This window comes from Athene noctua, chromosome 8, assembly GCF_965140245.1.
Source record: "Athene noctua chromosome 8, bAthNoc1.hap1.1, whole genome shotgun sequence".
Taxonomy (NCBI): Eukaryota; Metazoa; Chordata; class Aves; order Strigiformes; family Strigidae; genus Athene; species Athene noctua.
The window spans coordinates 16,032,919-16,058,226 of NC_134044.1; the positions used below are offsets into that span (position 1 = coordinate 16,032,919).

General features: G+C 36.0%; 1 protein-coding gene across 5 annotated transcripts in view; it reads right to left on the reverse strand.

Annotated features, from left to right (window-relative positions):
- The window catches only part of OPA1 (OPA1 mitochondrial dynamin like GTPase), a 58,681-nt gene extending 33,908 nt beyond the window's left edge, over positions 1 to 24,773 (reverse strand). For 2 of the 5 annotated variants that reach the window (XM_074911832.1, XM_074911834.1), the window contains exons 1-18: positions 24,614 to 24,773; positions 21,040 to 21,358; positions 20,650 to 20,746; positions 19,349 to 19,456; positions 18,093 to 18,146; positions 17,410 to 17,477; positions 13,007 to 13,117; positions 8,425 to 8,478; positions 5,624 to 5,728; positions 4,554 to 4,640; positions 3,522 to 3,635; positions 3,114 to 3,194; positions 2,650 to 2,724; positions 2,261 to 2,332; positions 2,028 to 2,127; positions 1,382 to 1,512; positions 771 to 843; positions 606 to 678 (exon numbers count right to left, since the gene is read on the reverse strand). In XM_074911832.1, coding sequence (XP_074767933.1) covers positions 606 to 678; positions 771 to 843; positions 1,382 to 1,512; positions 2,028 to 2,127; positions 2,261 to 2,332; positions 2,650 to 2,724; positions 3,114 to 3,194; positions 3,522 to 3,635; positions 4,554 to 4,640; positions 5,624 to 5,728; positions 8,425 to 8,478; positions 13,007 to 13,117; positions 17,410 to 17,477; positions 18,093 to 18,146; positions 19,349 to 19,456; positions 20,650 to 20,746; positions 21,040 to 21,358; positions 24,614 to 24,642 — 1,751 coding nt within the window. In that variant the 5' untranslated portion in view covers positions 24,643 to 24,773. The remainder of the gene's footprint in view (positions 1 to 605; positions 679 to 770; positions 844 to 1,381; positions 1,513 to 2,027; positions 2,128 to 2,260; positions 2,333 to 2,649; positions 2,725 to 3,113; positions 3,195 to 3,521; positions 3,636 to 4,553; positions 4,641 to 5,623; positions 5,729 to 8,424; positions 8,479 to 13,006; positions 13,118 to 17,409; positions 17,478 to 18,092; positions 18,147 to 19,348; positions 19,457 to 20,649; positions 20,747 to 21,039; positions 21,359 to 24,613) is intronic. The other 3 variants (XM_074911835.1, XM_074911836.1, XM_074911837.1) reach the window with 3 other exon arrangements.
- Positions 24,774 to 25,308: the final 535 nt, after the last annotated feature.

Genomic DNA, 25,308 nt, shown 5'->3' on the forward strand with positions numbered 1-25,308 from the left:
ACCCAAATTCCAGTCTCTCCCTCCAAAATACTCAATGCAGATAATCACCAAAGCGAGGGAAAAAAAACAAACCAAAGCTACCATAAACTTTTTATTCTAGAGGTTGCAGTGTGGGTACTGCAGTCCCAAAGACCATGCAGCTTACTTCCCTGAGAAATACAAGCCTGTGAAATCAAATCTCTCCTCAATGAACTTCCAGCAGAACACACAAGCTGAATACAACATTGTTGTGACACCAAGATGACTGATATTTAGAGGCACTACAACTCATATTTGGTCTGGATTCACTCATCCCAGCTGTATCAAGTGCCTAGACAAAGGCTGGGACCTTAGTAGTTTTAGAGCCAATAAGGAGACACAGAAAACTGGCGAGGCTCAGAACTGCAGTGGAATCAATTGCTGCTTGAGGATGCCTGTGTCTCTCCATCAACTTAGAGCAAGCATTAGGAAACCAGGCTAACTTGGGTCAGCTCAGCAAGGTACTTGAATTAAACAGATTAAATCTCAAATAGTGTTTCCACGTTGCAATCCCTTTTTGAAGTTCAACAAGAAAAACTGATGCTAGCATTTATCAACACAGGAAAAGTGAATAAATAGCAACATACTTTAACAGCTTTGAATTCTGAAAAAATTCCTCTTCATATTCTTTAATAGAGTCAATGCTTTCACTGCTGTTTCCTGGAGAAAGAAAAGAGTGCTGCAACAGTTCCATTTAGACAGTTTTCTGTGCTGTCAAAGGACAAAATAAGCAGAGTCAGAGCTCTCTTTACCTTTTCCAGTAACAACTGCAAAATAACCCAAGGCTTTCATTGGGAAGAGTTTGCCTTCAATTATTTGCTGGATCTATGAAAAGAAAGGATTAAAAAAATACATAGTTAACTTTGCACAGAGACATTTTTCCCTTCAGCACAGTTTTAAAGTCAGACCTAGTTGTATCCATGCATAGACTACTGTAAGCAGTTTGTCATGAGACTATGAGTTCTACCGATACTTAAAAGAAAAAAAAAGGAACGAAACAAATAAGGCATAACATATCAAAACACAAAATAAAGTGAAAAAGTCTATCCCAGAATATCCTAAAGCCTTCTCAGGAAATGGAACTTGCTCAGGGCACCTGCATGAGAGGAACCAGTATTATAGCAAGCTGTAGCCAAGCTGTGACTGCAGCCATGTAGCTGATCACTAAAAGCAAAGCCTGAAAGAGATCAAAACATCTCTTCCCCCCCCCCCAAAAAAAAAGAAAATCATACTGAATACAGAAATAAGGACCCAAAACCATCTAGAACAGGTAGGTGAGGTCAAATATTTCTGACAGCATCTCAAGTATTTTTCCAAGTGTGATTTTAGCCATCACAGTATGAGAAAAATAATTTCAACTCACCCTGCTTGGGCTAGCCACATTTTTCTCAGCAAGATCAACTTTAGTCAACACAAAAATCGTCCTTTTTCCTTGGGGATCCATTTGGCTGACTAAGTCTGTGACAATACTACGTTCTGCATCCACTGATCCATCTAAAATAAACAGAACCAAAAATTTATGTTTTAGGGACTGTATAACCTGGCATGCAATACTGAAGATACAGCAGGCATCAAAATAAGTTTCATATTACAACTTAAAACCAGTAAAATTACACTTATATTCAAATTTTGGGTACACACAGTGAAAGTTTGCTTTGTTTCCAGTATCATAAAAAAATTAGTTTCTTGTGGTGTATAAGTTTTGAACAAGTACCGGCTTGCTCAAAATATTAAGCTCTATTATTGTCTGTTGCCTCCAAAAACACTTTTGAAGAAATCTCAAAACTCTTATCAAAACTCTTATCAAAATGTTGCTTTTTGCCACAAATACAAAAGGTGCTTTAAGTTATAAATAGACATTCCACAGCATGATGTTTTGTACACTACACAAATTATCACAAATGGGAAAAAAAAAATATAATCAGGAGAGTCTCCAGAGTAACATAAGAATCATAATTAAAAAAATTTAAAAATCCTGCCAGTTGGATAACCATCTAGACTCTTATTACCTTGAATACACAGGATGATGGCATTAGGATTCTGCATGTAGGCCTTGCTGATGCTAAAGATAGTCTCCTTCGTATCTGGAGCCATACCTGATGTCACAGTCTTTAATATGTATATGGATATATATATTTAAAGGAAAAAAGAAAACAGAAAGATGTAAAAAAGAAAAACAACACCAATAACACTTCACTTACATGTCTTAAAAGATTTAAAAAATTATTTATTGCATACTTACACTAATGACTCCAGGTAAATCAACCAATACCATTCTTTGCAAACCAGGACCTTTCACGCTTAAGGAGATGGTCTGTGAAGTAAAATTGAAATTAAAGGTTTATACACACATCTACTTTGTATGCAATTACATACACACACATATAAAAAATTATATAAACATATTTATACATACATATGCTTTAAACCAGCAACAGCCTGTAATTTTAAATAGGAAGTCCAATTTTACATCACAATTACATGCATATAAAACTGATTTTAACAGTCTAAATACACTTTTTATAACACAAAATATTAAGTATACACAAACTGGATTAATCAACCTCCTAGCTGAATAATACTTACAAAAGATGTACAGATATTTGCCACTAAATATTTGACAAGTCTTACCTCAGTGCTAACAGTGCACCCTTCCTTCACACTATTTCTCATTCTGATTTCTATTTCATTTCTCAAAGCTGCAAGCTGTTTTGAGAAAAGCAAAATATCAAAAACTCCTTATAATTGTGATAGAAGAAAAAAATCACCAACATAAGTAAAAGACTTTACTTCAGGATTAAGATCTCTGTTTATAAATACTATCTCAAATGCATGTTGAATAACTAAGACTGATAAATGGGGTGCTAAATGACACATTACCAGCAGAGCCCTGCATACTCAAAAAAATGTCTTGGCACAAGAGCTCCTCCTACATTTTATCCACACTAAGAGATAATAACTAATATAATACCTTGTGCCACTAAACATATTTCACTCTAATTAAACAGGGGCTGACAGCTTATAAAGACACAATTTTTTTCAGAGAATTAATATAAGTCACATTAACTTCCAGTCACTTCTTTCTTTATACTTACATCCTCTTCCTTGGTCAGATCAAACTCCCGAGAGCTGTCTTTGAATAAAGCCACATGGTGGGGACCTTCACTAAGGGTTACCTAAATAGTAAAAGCCTCGTATGAGAAAGCATGGTAAATCTAACAGAGAAACATGAGAAGTACGTAGCATATGAACGCTTCCCACTGCAGACGTATAACTATATGTAATGCTTATTTAGCACAGGACTACTTATAGTAAGAACTACTACTCCGCTGATAGCACATATGGATCATATACAGGCCTGCAGAAGTTCTCATTGACTGCAACAACTCACTTGCTTAGAGGCCATTTTATAAACAAATGTTCACATATACTTCAATTAATGGCATAATCAGAAAGAGAACAATGCAGCAAATGCTGATTCAGAGATTGTTGATGTTCCTTACCTTAACAGGGGAACGCGTCATCATCTCCCCAGACCCTCGAGGGAATATGCGGGCTTGGGCGATCATTTCTAACACACTGGTTTTTCCTGCACTTTGATCTCCAACCACCACCACCTTAAGTGAAAGTTCAAACAGGCATTGGCTTTCAGCAGGACATTTTGGAAGTTTAGACAAAAGCTGACCAAAAAGATGCTAATCTGTATCAACACTGGCTATATTATGTTTGACAATAAATGCATCGGTTTAAATATGGAATCCTTGAAGAAATACTAACTTTTACTAATGCAAAAGTTTGACTTGTGCTTAAGACAGCACAGCTCACAAAGCACCCTAGGGGCCTAACCTACCAGGCTACCTAATGAAGAGAGGTAGGGCTTTTTGTTCTCATGGCAGTCAGTTGTTCTCTCCTTGTACAAAATCCTTTCAGAAGGCAAAACACTGAAGACTACTCCTCTGGTGGATGGTACTTCTGCCTGGAGAAGGCTGAATTCTGTTGTAGTTGCTGTCATTTTCCCATCATATTGGCTTCCTACAAAAGCCACCAGTGCTAGAGGTGGTTGTGCAAGCAGGAAGCATTCCTGGCTCTTCCCTACACCAGCGTCAGGCTAGCCAAACCCCTTCTCATGCTCCCCTCTCCAACAGCAGCACTACTGTGGGGAGTTAGCTGGGGCACCTTACCTCCTCAGTTCCACTGGTACACATTGGGAAAAAAACAGTCATTTTACACTGCTGAGAAGGCTGGGGTGCCCAGACTGAAACAATTTAAAATGAAAGGCTGAGCACAGCAGCAACATCTGTATTTAGACTGGGTTTTAACTATGAGGCAAGACAGACTTAACATAGTTACATTAGTTATTATCAAAATTCTGTTGTTGCATTTAAAATGGAGAACATGTCTTAAGCAAAAACCCTGGAGTTACAAGCAAAGAGCCTAGCAGTAGTTCTGGATTATTTTGCAATATAATTAAATGCTCTATTCAATTATAAGACTGGTGTTTCAGTAAAAAAACCTTGAGTTTTTAATCTACTTACTCGAGGTAGGTGATCTTGAGTGTTATAACTGGCATCATAATCAGACAGGATGTCAAGTACTTCAGAATACATATCAATTAAGGATTTCTACAAAAAAGTAGACAGAAAAAACACAGCCAATCAACAGAACAAAGATTGGGTTACAGATGAACTACTTTATGTGTATATTCTGTAAACTCTTCTGTAAAAATGTGTTTATTCTCTCCTGATGGTTTGAAACAAACTGTCTATACTGGAGTACAGATCTCTGTTTTATGAAATTAAATACCAAATCAAGTCATCCTTTGCTTTCTGTGAAAATACTAGAGCTGCAGAGGCATCTTGCTGAAGGAGCAAAATGAGAGCGCTCTTACTTAAAACATAAGAGAACAACAGCACTCAGACTTTAGAGTTTCCAGGTTAAGAAGCTGAACTGAGTTTCTTCCATTAAACACCCAGACTTACATTTTCAGCTTGATGAACAGTAAGCATTAACAAGGGTACAGAGCTACCAACCTCACTCTGTACAAATAGGAACTCCTTATCTTCCAGCTCCCAGAGGAAAGAGGAAGATCTATGTTGGTCAGCAAGTGACACAGAGACAGGCACAAAATGTGTTTTTAGAACCCTCAGGATGTTGGCAGACAAAAGCAAAAGCATACTTAGCTCAATCTCCCTGGATTTATATGGGGCTGTTAAAAGATGTTTCCTGACATTGTAACTATATTCCTACCAAACTCAGTAAGACCCATGACAAAGCACAAAGGAATCAGACTGTGTGTATAAGAAGAGTTGGAAGCATATTTATTAGCAAATGCAGTGAAGCTGCATCAAAAAACCCAGTCCACATCTCCCACTTAAACAGGTAAGTTACTTAGACCTGGTAATCCTTTTGTGCTCTTCAACTGAAACCACTTCTAAAAGTTATATAGTTAAAAAAAAGGATGTATAAAAACATTAACATGTCAAAAAATTAGCACAGATAATTCAGATATGAACTTTTAACATTAGTTAACAAATACAATTTAGAATAGCATAAAGGAAAAAATGGCATAATTGTATTTCTATGCTGGTTTGTTACACATAAATACCTTTAACTTCCTCTGATGAATGCCCTTGTCATCCCTTTGCAGTACCAATTTTCTTAATTCCTTGTTCTCCTTCTCTAATCGCTCAAGCATTCTTTGGTATTTGAGCTACAAAACAGTGGCACAAATATACTGCTGTAATTATGGAAATAGTAGACTCATGTGAGCAAAGTTTTACCTATGAAAACTATACTATCTTTTAGACAAGTCTTTTAAAAATAAAGAAACCTTTGTGATCACTACAGTTTATTAAAAATACAAGGCCATCAAGAGAAGACTTATTTTTTTTTCAGCAACACAACACCTTTGCTACAAAAGTTTTAATAAGACCACAGTGTTCAGACCTGGAAATATATAAATCAATCTTTAAGCATCATAAACAAGAATAATTTTCAAAGGAGCTACACATATTCAGTCAGACAGAAATTAAGTATCAGTGGGAGCTGGCCAATCAAAAAGCTCACAGGGCTTAAATGTGAATTTGCAAGCCTAGTTTAGACCCTTTCTTCAGTATACTGTCTCAGTTCAAGAAACAACTGTACCAGCTCAGTCCTGTTTAGAAGGAGATTATGACAGTCCTCTATGGATAAGACATGAATATAATTTTGATACCTACTCTGAAAACTGTTTTCTATGATGTGGAAGTGTATTTGGCCTGTGTACTTTTAATAACAAATCAAATTTCAAGCTCTTATAAAAAAACATAAGTAATAAATGCTTTCAAAACTAGCAAATACATAGAGGTTGCAAAATGTCGTATCAAAATATTGTGGTTGAGCCAAAGAGCTAATCAATTTAGAAACCTACAGATACAACAAAAGATTAATTGTTCATTAACTTAAAAAAAGTAAGCAAGTAAACTGAAGTAATGACTAATGTGACTAATATGCATCAACCTAGAAAAAAGTCTGTCTTAAAAATAACTAGTTCTGCCTTGTTAATGAAGGAGATTAAAACTTTGTTGAAATGAGATTTGATGAAGTTCAAGTCAATTAATGAGACAGGAAGGAGTCCCACCTTATACCACATTTGCACTGAAAAGCCCCATTAACATATAATATACGAAACCCTGTTAAGTCTGTTGTAAGGCAACACACCCAGGAAGAAAAAGTGATGCTGTCTAAACAAGAACTGTACATCTTGCAGCTGAGGAATCATGGTTCATGCTCTGTAAGGACTGCCTAAGGGATGAAATATTTCTGTGTAAACCAGATCTACAGCTGCAAACTGTATTGCCCAGTATTATGAAAGCCAACCCTCAGAAAGGCTGAAAATGCTCCTCAGTTGAGCTGATGCAGGGAATTCTTAAATTAGCTACTGAATGCAAGACCAAATTTCAGAGAACATGAAAATTTTCTTTTTGTGACTTTGTTCTTCTTATGTAATATACGCTCATATATACTTGCATCCTTGATAGAAGATACTAGATTTATTACTGTTTCAACTTTGTCAGGTTTTAAGTGCAAGCTTCATGTAAGGGAAACAAAGTAGCATTTATGTATTCACTATATAGAAACTCATATTAAAAAACAGGCTTTCCAAATGTCTAATGTTGATCTCCTAGGTCCTCTGAAGTTAGGTCATGCCCTATTTAAAAGGCCAGTTTGAAAAGCAGTGATCCTAAGGCTGATCTTTGCAGATCTTTTCCTTTTCTGCCAGCTAATAAAGCAGGCTTCTCTTAACAGGAGTAACAAAGAAATACTGAAAACAGAATTTCACTTGCAAAAGCACATCTTCTCTCAGACTATATTAAATTACAACTGAACTACATGGAAGACATTCAGAAATTGAAAATGGCTTGGGTTTTGTGAAGCAACGTTTTTTAGAAACATATTAAAAATTCTACCAGTAGCTGTCACTACTGTTCAAATTTTCACTTTTTAACTTCTTTTAAAGGACATCTGAGCAGCACCATCCTTTTCAGCTTCTTAAGGGGATTAAATGTTCTCTTAAATCCCAGAGGACAGAGAAAAAGCTTTTAATCTGCCCATAATTTTTATGCCAAACAGTACAATCATAGAATTTTAACTGAAAGAATTGCTTACTGCTTCACAAAACAGATTTTGATTAATATTGCATGGCTTATACACAACTCTAGCATTGTAACTGAAATTATTTTCCCTAACGGAAGAAAACAGAAAAGATATCTTGGTTCTCCTGAAAGCCACTGTGCTATAATCTGAATGCCTCACCCCGCATATCCCATTTGATGTCTGTCTTTCCTCTTCAACCTGTGATGTTGCTCAGCAAATGCACTTAAAAGCGTTTTTACTAGAAATGATGTTTCTTAGATTAAGGGATTAAAGGATTAAAATATAACTCCTTAACAGGTAAACTCCTTTCCTTTCTGCAAAAAACATGCCATTTAAACATACAAGATAAAACAGGTATTTTTAGTAGCGTTGAAGTTATAGAGAACTGTAGAATGTTATGAATAAAGTTAGCATGCATAACATATTAAAAATTTAGAACATCACCACTGTATTTATGCAACACTACTGGGCTAACTTTACATTTCAAGAGCATGTAGCATCGAAGGCAAGGAAAGTATTTTGGGAAAGTATAATTACACATCTACTGTATTCTTATACTTCCCTCTTGCATTCTGTCAGACAAGAGAAAGAACAGACTAGACTGACCTTTGGTCTCTGCCAGAGTCAACTTTGTATTGATAAACTTGAAGACTGAAAAAAGCACTGCATTTTTACCAAGTCTCTTATACTTCAGGTGTGCTTTCATCTAGTAAATCTGAGTCTGCTGCACATAAGTCTCTACTTAAGACATCAGTAACTCAGAAAATTTACCTGAGTGCGTAAAAGTTCTTCTTGAAGTTGATCAATCTTCTCTTTGTCAGAAACCTACAAAGAAAAATAATCATGGCTACTAACCATTGTTGAGTTTCTCCACTGCAACTAACCAAATCACAAACTGAACGCTTCATTCTGTGAAAGAAAATTTACTTTACATGCATTTTAAAGCAAATAAAATCCTTCAATTAGCATCTGAGATTGACAATGATGGCAAATTCAATCTGAAACAGGAGGCTCACATAAAAAAAAATATGTCTGAATTCCAGTACATGCAAATGCAAAAATTAATCCTTCAAGACTTAATACTAGGAAAGCAGGCTTAGGAAAAAGCAATCTCTCTATGGTGCTTAGAGTTTACTGGACACTGCCCTGAATATAATTTTAGTTCATTTCCTGAATTAGCACAATCTTAATGTGATACAATCACTAAAACATCTGCTTGCTACAGAAACTACTCTCAGGTGAGTATTCACTATTTCTGAATCTTCAACAAGATTCTTATTTCATATTTATTTTTCAGAATTGTAATCCTGAACATGCATGCACAACTTCACAAACTGTAGTTAGTTAGGCCAGTCTTGGAGGGTTATTTTAAAATTATTTAAGTTACATTAAAAATGAGAAAAAATAGGATACTATAATAAAAAAACATTTTTAAGTTCAAGGCATAAATGTAGTAAGAACAGGCAATTAGAGCCATTCTTAGTCAAATATTTTTAAAATAGGTTCATCAAGATGTAATAAAGAGTTGTTCACAACAATCCTTTTTTAATAAGACAAGCACAAATGGTACAACACAAATTCATGATGCAAATATTTACAAACAAAAGCTAATGGTTGACTGATGAAATACTAGATTTAGAAAAAATTTTAATTGAAACAATTATTGAAAGAATAATATAGGTAAAAGCTTCAATATGTAAATAAAAGTAATGTAATAAAGCTCATTTACAACTCATTAGCTTCATATCAGAAAGAGCGTATTATCTAACACGCAGAGGACAGCTATTTAGACACAAATCAATTTAGTTATTATAATTTCACACCAGTTGTTACAGATCAAACAAGAAAAAAAGCCACAGTTATTCATAGTGATTGATATTATTTAGCTATTAAACCTGCAACATACAAGATTGTGCCTGCATTTTATAAAAAGCAATCCAAGCTGACACTTTCATCTGTATCCAATTATTTTCTTATTCATAAACAGCAAAGAGGAAGTGCTGTAAATTGACATCCTTTTCATGTCCATTAATTAGTTCAGTGATAGTAAAAGTGCATTAGAAACAGCGTTAGTTCAGCACACAGACCACTTGATGCGAGCAGCCACAAGGTGGTATATGTAACAGAGCATCTACATATACAGATACTTTAAGCACCTCAGGGACATAAGGGGAAAAATAAAAAAAAAAGGAAGGGCAAAGAGAATGGTGTGGAGAGTCAGAAGAAGCAAGAAAATAATGGAAAGAAAAGGAAAACAAGATGTTTCCATGTGCTGCCGATTTTTCTAAGCAGTTAACACTGTCCTGTCCTCTGCTCTTAAGCAAGCTGTTCCTGAAAGTACTGGGGCCTTGATGCATCTTTAAAGTACATACTTACAGACAGATTACCTCTAACCACATGACCACTGTCTTTTATGTACAGCATACTTATGTTAAACACAGTAAGTAAAAATATTGCACACAGCCACATGTTGCCAATCTGAAGCAAAGAATTAGTGAGCACTAGATGTTTAATTCTAACAAGGACAATTAGGTGTCAAAAATAAACAGCTCTACAATATGCTTCAGCATTTGGTTCAGGTGTGCTTTGAATGTTAGTATATACAGTATTTTGAACATGTAATTCATAATATTGCTAAAAATTTTTAAGTTGCCAGTAAAAGCTAAAACTGTCATAACAATCTGAAGTACTAACAGCCACATATGACTAATTTATGATCTATGATTTCTACTCAAAAAAATAAACTTTAATATCTCTATATAGGCACATTTGTTTAATACAGTTCAGCATGCTCTGTATGTCAAGATTCCTCCTTTTTTCCCCCACTGTCCCCATAGAGTTATGAGAGAAGAAAACTGTAGGGCCATTTTTAATCAAGGTTTCCTGCACACAGAGATGCAGATACATGTTTATTAAGATTACCAGAAGCTTCTTATAGTTATTCACTTTGCACAAGAGTTGCTTTCTGACCACCTTTGTCACACATTGTATAAAATACATACGTATGTCTGAAAATGCAGTACCTTTGAAACTACAGTTACTCATTTTGTATATTCTCTAATCAGACTAGAAATAATTCTGAATTGGTAATCTACAGAAGAACTACAATGATTTCCAGCAATATAAATGAAAATATCAAGGCCCAGACAAAATGCATATAGCAGCCACCATGCACAGTGCAGCTGTACAAGGCTAATCAACTATACTGCTAAATATTTATCAATAGGCTGACAAAAACAATCAACAGGAAACAAATTTTTGTTTTTAATACCCTCTGATGATTGTGAGATGCTTCTTACTGAAGTAATTTAATATTGAGTAATTAAATGAAAAACATACAAGTAAATCAGACATCAGAACTTCCAAGAACAGAAATGAAATTATCATGTTCTCTAGTAGACAGGCAAGTAAGCCAACTCAGTTACAAAATAAACAAGGTTAGTTTCTGCCCTGTCAAAAGGGTCCACAATGACATTTCAATAACAGTAACAATTTCTTCTTCAAAGAAGAATTTGGATCAATGATTGGAATCTTTAATATCTTGGTATGAGAATATAACTTAAAGAAAATAATTTACAATCTCTTTCAATTTGTTTCAAGCAAAAAGATTAGGGTGACCAACAAGACACATTCCTTGTCATCAGGCATATATGCCCAAAGGCACACTTAAATGATAAATTTAAACTTTTTATATGCACATGCAGTTAGACTTTCAACACTCAGAAAGCACAGAGTACCTGCCCTGAAGGACAGAATAACATTTACAAAGATAGCCCTTACAGCCATTTCACAGCTTCGGAACTATAGAATTAGTTGCAAGAAAGTACTAACAAGGTAGAATTTTAATCAGAAACAAACATAATATCAAGATCATTTTTTTCCTGATTGCATTTATAAGGCTGATACATTTTTTTATATATCAAATACTGCATTGCCTTTCCAGTTATTTTTACATCTTCATACATTTTATTATAAACTTCAAGCTACTATTCCATACTCCAGCTCTCTCAACCGTATACAATCTGACAGAAGCTGAAGGAGTTACCTTTATTAACAAAAGAGTAATTGAACAAATAGAGAATATTTAGATCACTTTACTCTTCTACTAAAATACACACCTGGAAGGCAATGAATGTAAGGACATTTGTAGGACACCTACTGAGATAAATAATTGTGTTTCCATTTTATTTTGTTATACAATGCCTAGATTCATACCTGAGGACAGAATATATCAGTGTTATTTTAAAACCAGACAGAATATTAAGTAAATAAATTTGAAGAATGAAATATGAGGAAAAATTGCCTTTCGGTATTTTTTTTTTAATTAAAGGAAGATTAACAGTTTAGAGTGTGCAAGGGCTGTAATTCAAAGGCATAAAAAATATGGCAAGAAATGAAAATATTTAAATTTAAAATGCTACTGTAGTTTCAGAGAACTATGATGTCCTCTGTTGATGGACTAAAAATCATGACAATTGCGGCAATGCAACTATGTCTAAAAGTTTAATTCACATTTACTGTGTTCCTCTTTCTATGGGGGTTATCTTCAGATGTACAGAAGATTAAGTTCTCTATCCAGTGCTCAATCCCAAAGCTGTTGAAAAATATGAGTAATCAGAAAGATTTTTTTGGGGCAGAGAAGCAGCCAACAAAGCAACGTGGTTAAGAATTAGGGGTTGTAACTGATTAGACAACTAAAATATCCCAATTTAGGAAGCATTTCCAATTCATGTCAGCCATATAATAATGAATAAAATGATCAGATCTTAAATTAAGTAAAGCGATCTGCAGATGTTCAACAACCACAGCATAAACAGCGTAACCACAGTATAAACTGTGCTTTAAGGGGGAAAACAAAGGAATACCTTTGATGAATATACAGTGGACTGTTACTAACTTTCAGTGCAAAATTGTTTCTAAGGAGCTGCTGTCATTTTCATACTGGTAACAGTATAAAGCAGGAAAAAACGTTCCCAGAGATATACTGCCTGTGAATAGCTATACCCTTACAAGATAGAGCTACTGTAAGCAAGCAACAGTAGAAAAAACAGACGACATTTTTTCACATACATTTAAAATGCATTTAAGGCAAGTATGAACTTTAAATAACAGTTTTTATAGAGGCAGAGAATATACAATTTCGAAGTGACACAAAATACCTATTCTGCCTTTAAGATCAGTTTAACCAAATTGCATTTAAAGCCTGAAACAGGACTATACATCTGTAGTGAAGTTGGCTGTAGTAATTATTTGGGCCCATGATTTAATTAGTTACATTTTTCTAGCTCAAATGCAGAAGGCTGAAGAATTTGGTTAGTGTGAATACAGTACATATTGTCCCTTAAGCCATCACCTTTCGCTTCTGCTGGGAAGAGCCCATGTTATATTGGCCAGCGGCTCTGCGTGCTTCCTCTTCATGCTGCTGGATTTGTTGTTGTAACAGAATGAGTTCACCAAGCAGGCCCTGCCGTGAGTTTATAATAAAAAGGAGAGGAAAAATTTGGGATGTAAGGAGAACAAAGTTAAACCAAAGGGCATGACAAAGACAGATGAAAAACAGGTATGAATGGGTCAATTCAAACAAAAGTGAAATTTCATTAGCAAGATCTCTTGCTAGCTAACTGGGAGTGGATATAGCCAGCAAAACCATGCATTTTGCAAATCCAGGTAAGACAAAACAATAAACATTTAGATACATTTTCTATTCAACTTTAAGCACCTACATCTTAACACACCCCCCGCCCCAACAAACTAATAACTACCCTGGCTTTAAAATATTCTCAAGGGTTTCAGGATGTAATTTCAATTATTCATACCAGAAGTTCTTAAGTATCAGCAATTTTTCACAACTTAACCATGCATATATTTAAAGAGTGTGGTTTGGATACTCCAAAGTTGTGCACAACAACTAATAGGCTCAACTTTGTCAGTAATGTCAAAGTTCTCATTTTGTTCTTATTCCCAGCAATGTGGGCAGTTTATAGAAAGATGATTTTGCCTGCTACCTAACTTTCTCAAACTAGGAGAAGCAAAATAGTTTCTAGAACATAAATAAACAAAAAGCACCCTCTCCATTTCTGTAACACACTGCAGTTTAAATTCATGGTGTTATAATCCTTCCTGATCACTTCAAAAATCCCTGCAGCTCAATGCTTATTCCTTTACTTATTCAGCATTTCCATGAAGTTTAGTTCTCTTCTCCCTCCACACCAAATATTCTTGTAATGGTAAGGTGTCTTTCAAAATTGGTTTAGAGATACTATGCCAGTAGCTACTGCAACTTTATGTACAATCTATTTTAGAGAATGTAGACAAAAGTATTAATGAACTATTTAAATAAAGCTCTTTAAAAAATACTACATCTTCCAAGAAAATATTCAGTGAAATGAAAGGTTTCAAAAATGCACTTTAGGAAACAAAACAAACTCTAAAATAGAACTTTGGTGTAAGAATTCAAGACATCTACTATCAAGTTACACATTTGTTGCATGAAATACACACACAGGCATGTACACATAAGGATAAACAACACAGGAGAGAATGGATAAAAGAAGAGAGACAATCAAACAACTGAATATAAACATTTGTTAAATAGTGATTTGTACAACATTTCAAAAATAGAAAAATCTTCACATTTGTATTTTCCTGAAGCACTTTAAGATTTAATAAATTTCTATATTGCCAGACGAGCAAACACATTAGAGTGGTGCCAAGAATTCAGACAAAACAAAAGATTTCCTTTCTATACAGCAGAAAGGAGAGATAGCCTCACAGCTACACTTAGTATTAGAACAACAATAATATTTTGCCATTTTGCAAACATGGAAACTGTCGATACAACCTGACACAGTCCCTTTAAACATTATACAAGAAAATACAAGAAAAAACACTGAACAAACCCTGCCATGAAGGCCTTTTAGTATTTAAACAGGAACTGTAACAAGTCACCAAGTCTACCTATTTAATGGGCAATTACTTTCTAAGACACCTGGACCATGTGACTCTTACTCCATAGTAAAGTATGGAAAGCAAGTCCTTGCAGAAAAATATAACATAATGCTGGGGGATGTAAAGGGGTGAAAATGATGAGGAAGGTAAAGAGATCATTTTCTAAGCATTTGAATAAATGTCACAATTTTATCTAGAGTATCTATAACATGAAACTGGGAATTAAGTTTGGAATATAACAGTGCTATGACTAGAAAAGCGAAAATTATGGAAACTTTATTGTATAACTTGCAAGAAGGAACAAAACAAATGAGAATTTAAAAAAAATCCAAATCAAGTGGTATTTCTTACTAAAGCCTCTATTTCACCCTCCAGCAGTAGCTGTAGTGAAATGCTGTAGAATTACTGTGCTGCTTCTTATATCGACTGAAGGTGACCCTGTGCTGGCTGAGCAAGGCAGTCTACACACTGCCAAATCCTCAACAGTTCATCAGGTTCTTCAAGGCATGAGGTTTTATCCAAGTACCAAAGGCAGGGAAAGGACTGTGTGGTTGGGTTTGTATTATTTACTTACCTAGCTTTTAAGTCCCAAATCAATACTTGAGTCATTTTTCACACCCACTTCATCACAGCTGTAACCACTATAAATTTGCTTTAAAAGTTGGGCTAAGCTTTGGAATTTGTTTGTTTCAGCTTCCTAATAGGAAATTTTTTTGGAGACAGACAATAGTACAAGATAATTTTCTAAGAAGGTAACACTGCCATTTCAAGTGAACTAGTCCCACACATAGAATACAGTAAAATATTTTACTACATTATTGCTTTTTTAAGTATCTTCCCTCCTCCTTCTCCAAGAACAAAATTTCTTACTTAATACAAGTAAACCAGATTTAAACTCTATTTATTTAAATTTTTTTAATTTTAATTTAATTATCTTAAATGATATAATTTTAATTTAATTATCTTTTTAAAAAATTGTACCTTTGTATTAAATGAGAGATTCCGAGATAAACACATTAGCTGGCAAGAAGCAAAACAGCCTGATTCGGTGTTTGGGACAATGTTCATTCTCTCAGTTATCTTGTAAACTAACTGGTTTCTCATTCATTCTACTGGAATTTTTTAGACACCTGTCTGAGGACCATGCCCCTTAACAGTTTCACAGAACATTCCTCCAGATGAGGAATTCCTAGATTCCTTTACCAGTTACTCATCTTTTCACAATGAAACAAAGAAAACCAGCTCAGAAACATTTAATATCATGCTATAGCACTTTATGCATCCATACAATCACAATTCTTAAATCAGTATTGGTTGGCAGTGGAAAGCATTGAATGAAAAAGGACCATCTAACCCATTGCCTTGAAAATAATAATTTTGCTTGCCAATAAACTAAAGTGATTATACATTGTTTGGTATTCATATGTGCCCTGTTTGAAATATTACAACCAAAATTTATCATATTAATTAGCAAACTAACAGTTTCTAAGTGTAACCTATCAGATATAATTGGATTAAGAAAAATTAGTACAGCAGCCTAAATTTTCTAAATCATACTGATTTAACGGGCTGATATTTTCCATACCACAGCCAAAGTTTTGCTGGCAACATTAAAATGCAGTTCTCACTGCATCTGAAAACAGAATAATAACTATTAGTGATATTACTGGTATTCAGTAAAACTCTGTTAATTTAGTTATCAAGGACAATAAACTAAGATGGCCACTTCTTCACAAATCAATAGTAAAGTATTCTTTATGTTTTTAAACAGTGAAACCTGTGCTCAGCAGTCACTCAAGAGAAAGTAAAACTATATATACACAGTTTACTGACAAACAGAAAACAAAGTGCTAACTTAATTCTCATGTAGAAATCCATTGCTTTTCTAAAGGGAAAAAAACAGTTATAAAAAGTGAGCTTTGCACAGGTTTCACTATATATTGCCATGCAGAATTAATGTAGAATAAATGTATACATGCCTGCATATACAGAAATGTCTTTTATGCAAAAGTCCCAGTTATAGTTCAGACACTTTTGATTGCAAAAATAAATATATAATAATTTACAAGTTCTCTGATATATATTGTTTTCCTTCAATATTTTTAAAAGAATTTTTAAAAATATACACAGGAAAAATGAAAAGCCTTTGAAGATTGAGCAACATTACAATTTAGGAATTTAATAGAAATAAGGTCTACTATTCATGAAAACAAAAAAATTAAACTTCACCTTCTTTATTTCAATGAAAAAATGCTAAAACTTTCAGTTATAAAAATACAGTAACATTTTTTTCCAGAAGACAGTTAACAAAAGTGTGATGTATGCTTTATCTAAATAAAGTTAAAAGACAGACTACTTTAAGAAATAGAAATTCTTTATTAAGACAGAAATTAAATAAGAATCACAACTGTGACAACGTCAACAGGAATGAGATTGCAAGAAGAAATGCTTGAAAAGAATTCTAAGAGCCTAAACCAACTTCAGTAATAAGCTATAAGCAAGTGTCATTGAGAATATGCCCTGAAAGACTGCAAATGTACATGAAATACCTAAAATTACAATCTTATTACAAACCAATTTTCTTAAGAAAGCAATACCTAAAGATTTTGTAAACTGCCTTATATTTTCTTTAGACCAAAATTATCATTGTACTGTTTGTATATTAAAAACAATAATGCATACTCAAGTCATTTCTATTCAAGTTGCCTCAAATAAACATGTACAACTAGCTACAAAAGCACTTTAAAAAAACCCAACAACAAACTACCTGTTGTCAAGACCTTTTCAGTTTTGCAAGAGAGAAATTACCTTCTTGTACTGCTTGTCATTGTCATACCCCTGGTCAGTAGCTCTGAATGCTGTTTCTCCTGGAGAACCTAGGACATAATTACAGAAACTCATTATAACACGAAAAAAGCACTTAAAAATTCTCAAATTACACCTACTATAAAATTAAAGTTTCAACCCCTAGGAATTATTAATTCAATAATCTTTGAAGTTCCTATTAAAAAAGTTCACCGTAAGAAACTGAAATTCAGTTGAGAACTCATCTGCAAATTTTATATCTAGTTTGTGACTCATATTAGTTATATCACAAGGGAGTAAGCAGCTTCAGTTAGACTATTAAAGTTCTGAAATATTTTAAAATTAATTATTTCTGGTAAATATGAAAAGATAACACAAAACATTGGTATTATTGCAACAAGAAAAAAATATTCTTTCCTACTGTATTAACATAGGTTTTCAAAACAAGCTTCTGGAAAATGCATTTGCTAAGGACTGTGGCAGAGAAATTATAACTATTCATCTATTCATTCTCACAGGGGAGGATCTAAGTATTTTTAAAATAGTTGGAAGGTATTTATAATTCAATATTATATTGCTGTAAATAGTTGTGTTTACACCAATATTCACTCTTCTTGGTATAGTAGTGTTTTAACAGTGTGGTTTAAAGAGGCAGGTTAAGGGCAGTAAAAAGGGCTTTTACACACCTAACAACAGAAGTAGATCAGAAGCTCCTATGACTTCACTAACCAAATTGTAACCTGTGAAGAATCAGCAGAAGAGGGGAAATAAAAATTATAAATACAAAACAAAATGCAAAACAAAGATAAGGGATCTTTGTCTCATTTGGAGGACCACACAATCAGAAATGGCAATTATGCCCATGTGAGTATGATAACAAGTAATCCGTGACACCTCACAATACCAGTCAGTAACACCACAATTTTAAATAGCCAAAATACATAGGAGATTGTAATCTACTTGTCACTCTGTTGATCGTGATCCCTACTTATGTGCTCACTGTGTTTTTAAGATTAATAAACTAGTTCCGCCATTGACAGTATTTTAAGAAAACAAAAATAAACTTCCTATGCACATACACAGAAATATTTTTAAACACACTTAGAGCAATGACTGTAACACCTCACAAATATAATCTTTCATGAATACAAATTTATGTGGTTTTACAATTATGTATATAACAGGAATAATCTTGCACTTTATTACAAGAATGACTGGGCGAAATTTTAAACTGTGCTTATTAGCAAGTCAGATATGATGATCAAATCAATCATTTTTAGTTTTAAAAAGCCCACGGATCAGAAATGTCTTATTTAAGTCTCCCAAAACCTGAAAACCATTAAGCCTAGTACTACCTGCACATACTGAATCGACAAACCACTTCCTTGTCTTTTGTGAAGGATTTAGAACTCCTACCTACGCCTTTGAAACGCAGCCCCCACCTAAGCTGAATCTTCAAGCAAGTCCTTCTAGAGCTGTGTCCAGATGAAAAATATCATTCAACCCAAAAGAATACCTTTGTTGCAAATATCTTATTTCACATCCTTACAACATTAAGAACCACCATTCTTAATAATCCAACTTTTTTCTCCTGTAACAGCTGCGGTATTGTTACTGCCCAGTACCGTTCTGACCTCCAAATTCCAGCTGGACACATCCAGCTTCTACAACTCACTGAAGCAATCTATCTTTCAAGCTGTTTGAGTTCTACAAGAATTCTATCTTTCTATTCAATTTCACATTTTGGTTCTCTGTACTTGCTATTAGAATTCTTGCTTTTAAAAGTACATTACACTTACCTGCATCCATAACACTTTCAGATGAGACTATTCAGTGAAAAGGCATGCATTTTCAGGATCCACTTTCTTTTAGTGTCTAAGGACATATCTGTAACCTCATCTTGTAATACCTTATTAAAACTAAGCTGAAAAATTGTTCTCACCAGGAGAAAAAAATCCTTTCAGTGAAGTGAAGCTCTCTCCAATCTTGTCAAAATCAGGCAGAAGTTTGGCAAGGTCAGCTGCATCAGGAAGGGCTTTCATAAGTTTTTCTAGGAAAACAGCACAACAGCTAATGAGTAGGTTTTTTCCCTATTATTTTTTGTGAACAAAAATGGCTTAGGCTGTAAAACCTAACAACTGCTTCAGGACATGGCTTTTAAATTTTTTTTAAAAAAATAAGGAATTTAAAAGTTTCTTTCCACATGCACCTCCCCCCATTAGTGTTGAGAAATGTCATCAGATCTGAAAAAACAATTGCTTTTTTAGACTTTGAACTTCCTGATAAGGTGGTTGCCTCAGGTCCTTTAAAACTGTCTAAAACTATTGCTGAATTTCACCACATTTCATACATTATTCTCTCACATACTTTGTAGAAGATATTTTAAAATTATACAACACTAACTATGCTCACCTCTTGTAGATTTTAAGAAATCTTATTTTTCAACTTCGTAAATAAGCCACTTCTGTAATCCTTTAAAAAAGCCACACTTATTAGCTTTAAAGTACCATAAAAATGTAGCGTCCATTAGCAATAAAAAGAAAATATTTGTCTCAGTTATTCAATCTCTGCATTTATGAAGTGCTCATACACGTAGTAAAATCTTAATAAACTTTTTTTTTAAAAAAAGAACACCACCCTATTACCCTGCATATATAAGAAGTAATTCAGTGCTTGTTTTTAAGATTTATCTTTCATCTGAAAATATGCAAAAAGCATACTGTAACAAGAAGGTTCAGGAAAACAATCTCTATTTTTCATTTTCGTTTCTTCTGTATCTTCAAGATAATTTTGTCGATAGGTAGGTTAACTACGCTGCATTTTCAACCAGTCTTTTACTCATACGTATCTTACTTACCTATTTATACTTTTCACTTGTGTCATTCATATAGAAAGAACAAACTTTGCACATAATACTACCAAAACCCATGTAAGTCCCCTTGATCATGCTGCAGCTCTCCTTTCAGTAATGGGATTATATGGCTATATGAAAGGACCAAGAACATTCTCAAATGAAAGGATGAATTATGGATTATCAATGCTAAACAAAGCTTATTTCCTTCCTGCAAACACACTGATACAAATACCTTGGTAAAACACACACTAAACTCTAACAACGTGAGTTCACTCAAATTACAGTTGTAAAGATGCTACTTGAGAGAGGCACTGAGGACCCATACCCTTACGTTTAAGTTTTATATATGCTAGTCTTTAGATAGAGCAACATTTGAGCTTTTGTGATACCGAAGTCAATATGTTCATCAAGCTCCCAAACGAAGTCAGGAACAATCCACTTATATTCATCGAGATCTGGCATCATGTCCTTCCACTGATCATACGTCTAATACAAAAAGGAAAAAAAATATCGTAGAAATAGAAAAAGAAATGTATGTAGAGAACCATATAAGCAATCTATGGAAAAGTAATACCTGCATATAATACATACTAACCCACCACCTTCGATATGAATAATACTACTTGGCTCTTAAAATCTAAACAATCCATTTTCCATATTCATCCTTATTGTCATTAATCAAACAATGTTAGCTTGTATTTTTGTGGATCTAACAAGAACTATTGTTCTGAAGTATATAATAACAAAGACAAAACACATAAAACAGCTTCCATAAATACCTTCTTAGCTGTATAACCACCACCTACAGCAGATCCTAATATAAGATAGCGAAGTTTGAGAAGCCTTGACGCTAGTCTAGCTAGCCAAAAGTTCCTGTGGAACTGGTATCCGTATTTTACATTTAAAAGTTTTGTTTTGCGTAAGGGGAGACGATTAAGAGAAGAGAACAGCTGAATGGATATCCTTAACGGACGTCTTTGAAATTTTGAACTTGGATAGTAGGGATGATGTATACTTCGGGAAACAAGATGCAAGTTTTGAAGTGGTGATTTTCTTTTTATTCCATAGCTGCTATTTGCTAGACTCCGGCAGATGACACTAAAAGAAATAAATAAAAACTCTAAGTAACATATTTCCTCAACAGACCATTAACTCTATAACCTCTTTACAAGCAATTCACATTACATTTGAGCTAGTTACAGGAGCATCATTCTTGAATGTACTATTTCCAGCTATCACTAGCATGCTACCAGGAAAATAAAAGGCTGAAAACATCGTTAATGGGTATAGTATTTCTAGTGATTACGGAAATAAAACCTTAAATAACACATATGAAGCCTGTTATGAATTAAATTTAACTTTCACACCGGATTAAGGCAAGTAACACGTCTGTGGTAAAACATAGTTTGGGCAAACAGGAGCTAAGAATCCACAGAAGACTATGATCAACTTGCAACATGAAACTTAACAGTGTGGCTATCTTGTTATTCAAAATTAACTTTTAGAGAACATTAAGCTTGTAGAGGATTTTCAAACAAGCAATACATTTGTCCTTTTTAGGCAAAGCAGACTCTCCTTTGGAGTTCAAGCGTGTACTTAATGACATCTTTCAGGACCTTTTACTCCAATATTCTGCAATTCTAGCATTACAGCATTATTGTTTTGTCTTAGGTCATGCATAGACAAGATTATTTCTGGAGATGGCTGCACCATGTTTGCTGAAGACTTCAGTAGACTAATTCAAATTTATGCAAGAGGGAAAACTTCAGTCCGAAAGACTGACTCTGAAAACAGAGCTCAGCCATGAAAAGCATATGTTAAAACACCGGAACCTTATCAATCTTGCCTACGTTAAAACAAATGCACAGGTTGGAATAAAGCTCCTTGTATACTTTCAATTAACTATCTGCATTCTTCAACATTTTGATGTAGCTTTGCTAGTTTAAGGAAAAGACAATTGCTCTGGAAAAACAATGTCTTCTGTAACTTTAGTCTCACCATCATATCAGAATGGTTAATATTAAATCATTTACTGGATACAAAATATGAGTGAAGTTACAGTTCTTGAAAAAAATGCTTGTCCCTTGATGCTTTTTTCAGAGTTTTCAATATTATCAAGCACATTTGCATACAAAGTAGACAAATACAAAAGAAAGTGTTTCACAATATTGAGAAGGCAAATTATTCATCCCATAGTCCTAAATAATTTAAAATTAACAGATCTTAAAGAGAATAAGTGAATAATATAAAATGGAAAATATTACAGCATTTTCTATACAGTTCTTTGCCTTGAAATTTTGCATGTACTAGAGATGACATTGTCTATGACAGGCATATTCTTAATGTCCAAAGAAGTGTAAGACTTCGTTATAAAAGCACTTTTGACCCAGAAAACTGAGCTTTTGGAAGATAAGTTAAAAATTAGAATTATGTGAACTGATATATTTTCCTCTCTTAAAAGACCAATTCTCCCGATGACCTATGCTTAGAAATTTCCTTTAGTGTAATGGAAAGCTTAAAAAAGAGAACTCCACTGGCTGTTATGAAAGTCCTTGTTCATAAAAGTCACTGTGATTTTGAATGGTATCCTCTTGCTGCTATATTAAACTGCCTAGAAGGCACTGCCTTTGCAATAACAAACTTAGATAAAAGGATAATAAGCAGGAACAGAATAATCCCTAAAGTAGTAATAAGTTTCTTCTCTTTGACATAGAATCACAAGAGGCTCAGAAATTAATCACAGATAGTACCAATACAAAAGCAGCTACATAACAATAAAACATTTATAGTGTGGAGGCACTTTCACTTCTTTTTATTTCTCCCTTTTGAAGACAGTTTTTTAAAATCAGGGTGTGGTAAACCTATAAGAAGCAAGCTGATGACTGGACCATTGTTTCTTTTGTTTTGCAGTCACTACCACTACACAGATATTTTACATTTTCAGCAGAAACCAGGGGGTAGTATATATTATGGCAGCCACACCTCATTATTAGTCTTCACCTACATTAAAGGCATTTTGTAATGTTACATAATTTTCTTCTCTGTGATTGTTCTTTTAAAATACACTCTTTTACAGCATTCTATATGTTTAAACTGAAGGAAAAATTGAGTTCCATCACAAATTGTTATGGCAAGAACTTGACCATCAATCACCTTTGAGTGCTATCACAAACTTCAAACTCTACCTGCTTTAATTGCAGATATAAAACTTTTATAATTCATTAAAAAACCCCGCTCTTCCATGACTATACTAAAACTTCCATTTACTCCTTTCTTCTCTCCTCCTGCTGCTAAAAACTCCTGATGAATACTGACAAAATAATCACTTAAGTTCTTCACTGAAAAGTGCAGTTACCCTGAAAAGGATGCCAAATTATCAGCCAATGCTTTTAAATGAAGAATTTAATGAGTTCCAAATTTAAACTCTCTGGAAAGCTGTTTTTAACAACAGTAACAAAAATTGGCCTTCCAGACATGGGTAGCTCTGCCATTAGAATTTGCCTGATTACAAGCCTGCAACTTGACTACTTTTGCATTGAACTGAGATAACAGATACCTTGTAAAACAAGAAAAAGTGGCCCGTTACTGTTGACAGCTAATCATTCCACCTGGAAGTCATACCTAACGTTTTATACACATTGCTCCAGTTTATTCCCACCTCAGCTGGGACAAGTTTTCTGTAAAGACAGGTTATATCCACTTTTAATAGCTATGACTGCAAAGCAGTCCTTCAAATGTAACCCAGCAAAAAGCACTGTAGTATTTTCTTTCTCATTCAGCACTAGATCACATTTTCCTACTGCTACTCCTAAATCTGACAAGGAATATCGTGAGGTTACCGGCCATACAGTTTCACCGCTCCTGTCTGAAATCCTGTAGAAGAACGGTGAAGAAGAGGAACGCGGGGCAGCTGCTGGGGAGGGCCACCATCCGGACGCGAAGGCGGCCTGAAGTCCCTAGGGCGGGAATGCGGGAGGCGCAGCTCCTTCCCACGTCCCACCCCCAGGTCCCAGGGGAGCTGAAGGATGGGGTGGGGAATTTCTCCGCCCGGGCGCAGCAGCCTCAGGCTCACCCCTGCGCCGTTCACACACACACAGCCCCCCGCCTCCCGCCCCGACCCGCTGTGCGGCTCCGGCCTCCCCCGCGGGCATCCCCGTTCCCACGGGTGCCCAGGGCCTGCTCCGCCGGGACGGGTGTCACAGCCGATACCGCGCCCGGGGCAGGGGCGCCGAGGTCGGAAGAGGGTGGCGGCTCCGGCGGCCCCACTCCGCACAGCCGCCGCGCCCCAGGGGCCAGGCCCGCCGCCGGCCCGCAGCGCCCGCCCTGACCCCTGCCACGGCCCGCCCCGCTCACCAAGCCGCCGCCGCCCGCGTCCGCCACATTCTAACCGCCGGGAAGGGCCCGGAGGAGCCGCACGCCCCGCGGCCGCCGGCCGGGGCTCCGCCGCCGCGCCTGGCGCCCCGGGCTGCCGCCGGCAAGGGCAGGTGGAGCCGCCGCGGGCTGACAGGGCTGCCGTCGCTTCCGGGCACCGCGGTCCGGCGCGGCCGGCCCGGCTGGAACCGCGCCTCGCCGCGCAAAGGTTCCGGGCGCGGCGGCGGCGAGGGAAGGCTTTGTGGGAGCACCGCGGCAGGGTTGCCCGGCCGGGAGGAGCGGGCAGGCGGGAGGGTGATGGCTGCTCCGCGGCCGGGCCTTGAGTTCCCCCCGTACCCCCGCGGCGCCAAGCCTCAGCGCCCCGGCCCGGGGCACTCCCGAGGCGGCCTGGGCTCCGGTGGTGCGGCCCAGCCCTGGGTGGAGGCCTGGGCTTGTACCAGGGTCTTCCCCACCGCTTAAATAAGTTTCCCAGATGAGTTCTCAGCTGTTGTTGCGCTGAAGTGCGTGAAAGGGGTGTCCGTGCTGCCTTGAAAGCTGGAAAACACAAGGTGCGTCCCAACAGGCTTCTGTGAGTTCTTGGGGGCTTTTTTGCCGGCAGGACCCCGTGGAAGCGAAAGGCAGAGAAGGAACCAGGAGAGTTCAGCAGATCTGTCCGTCCGCCCTCAGACAGGATCATC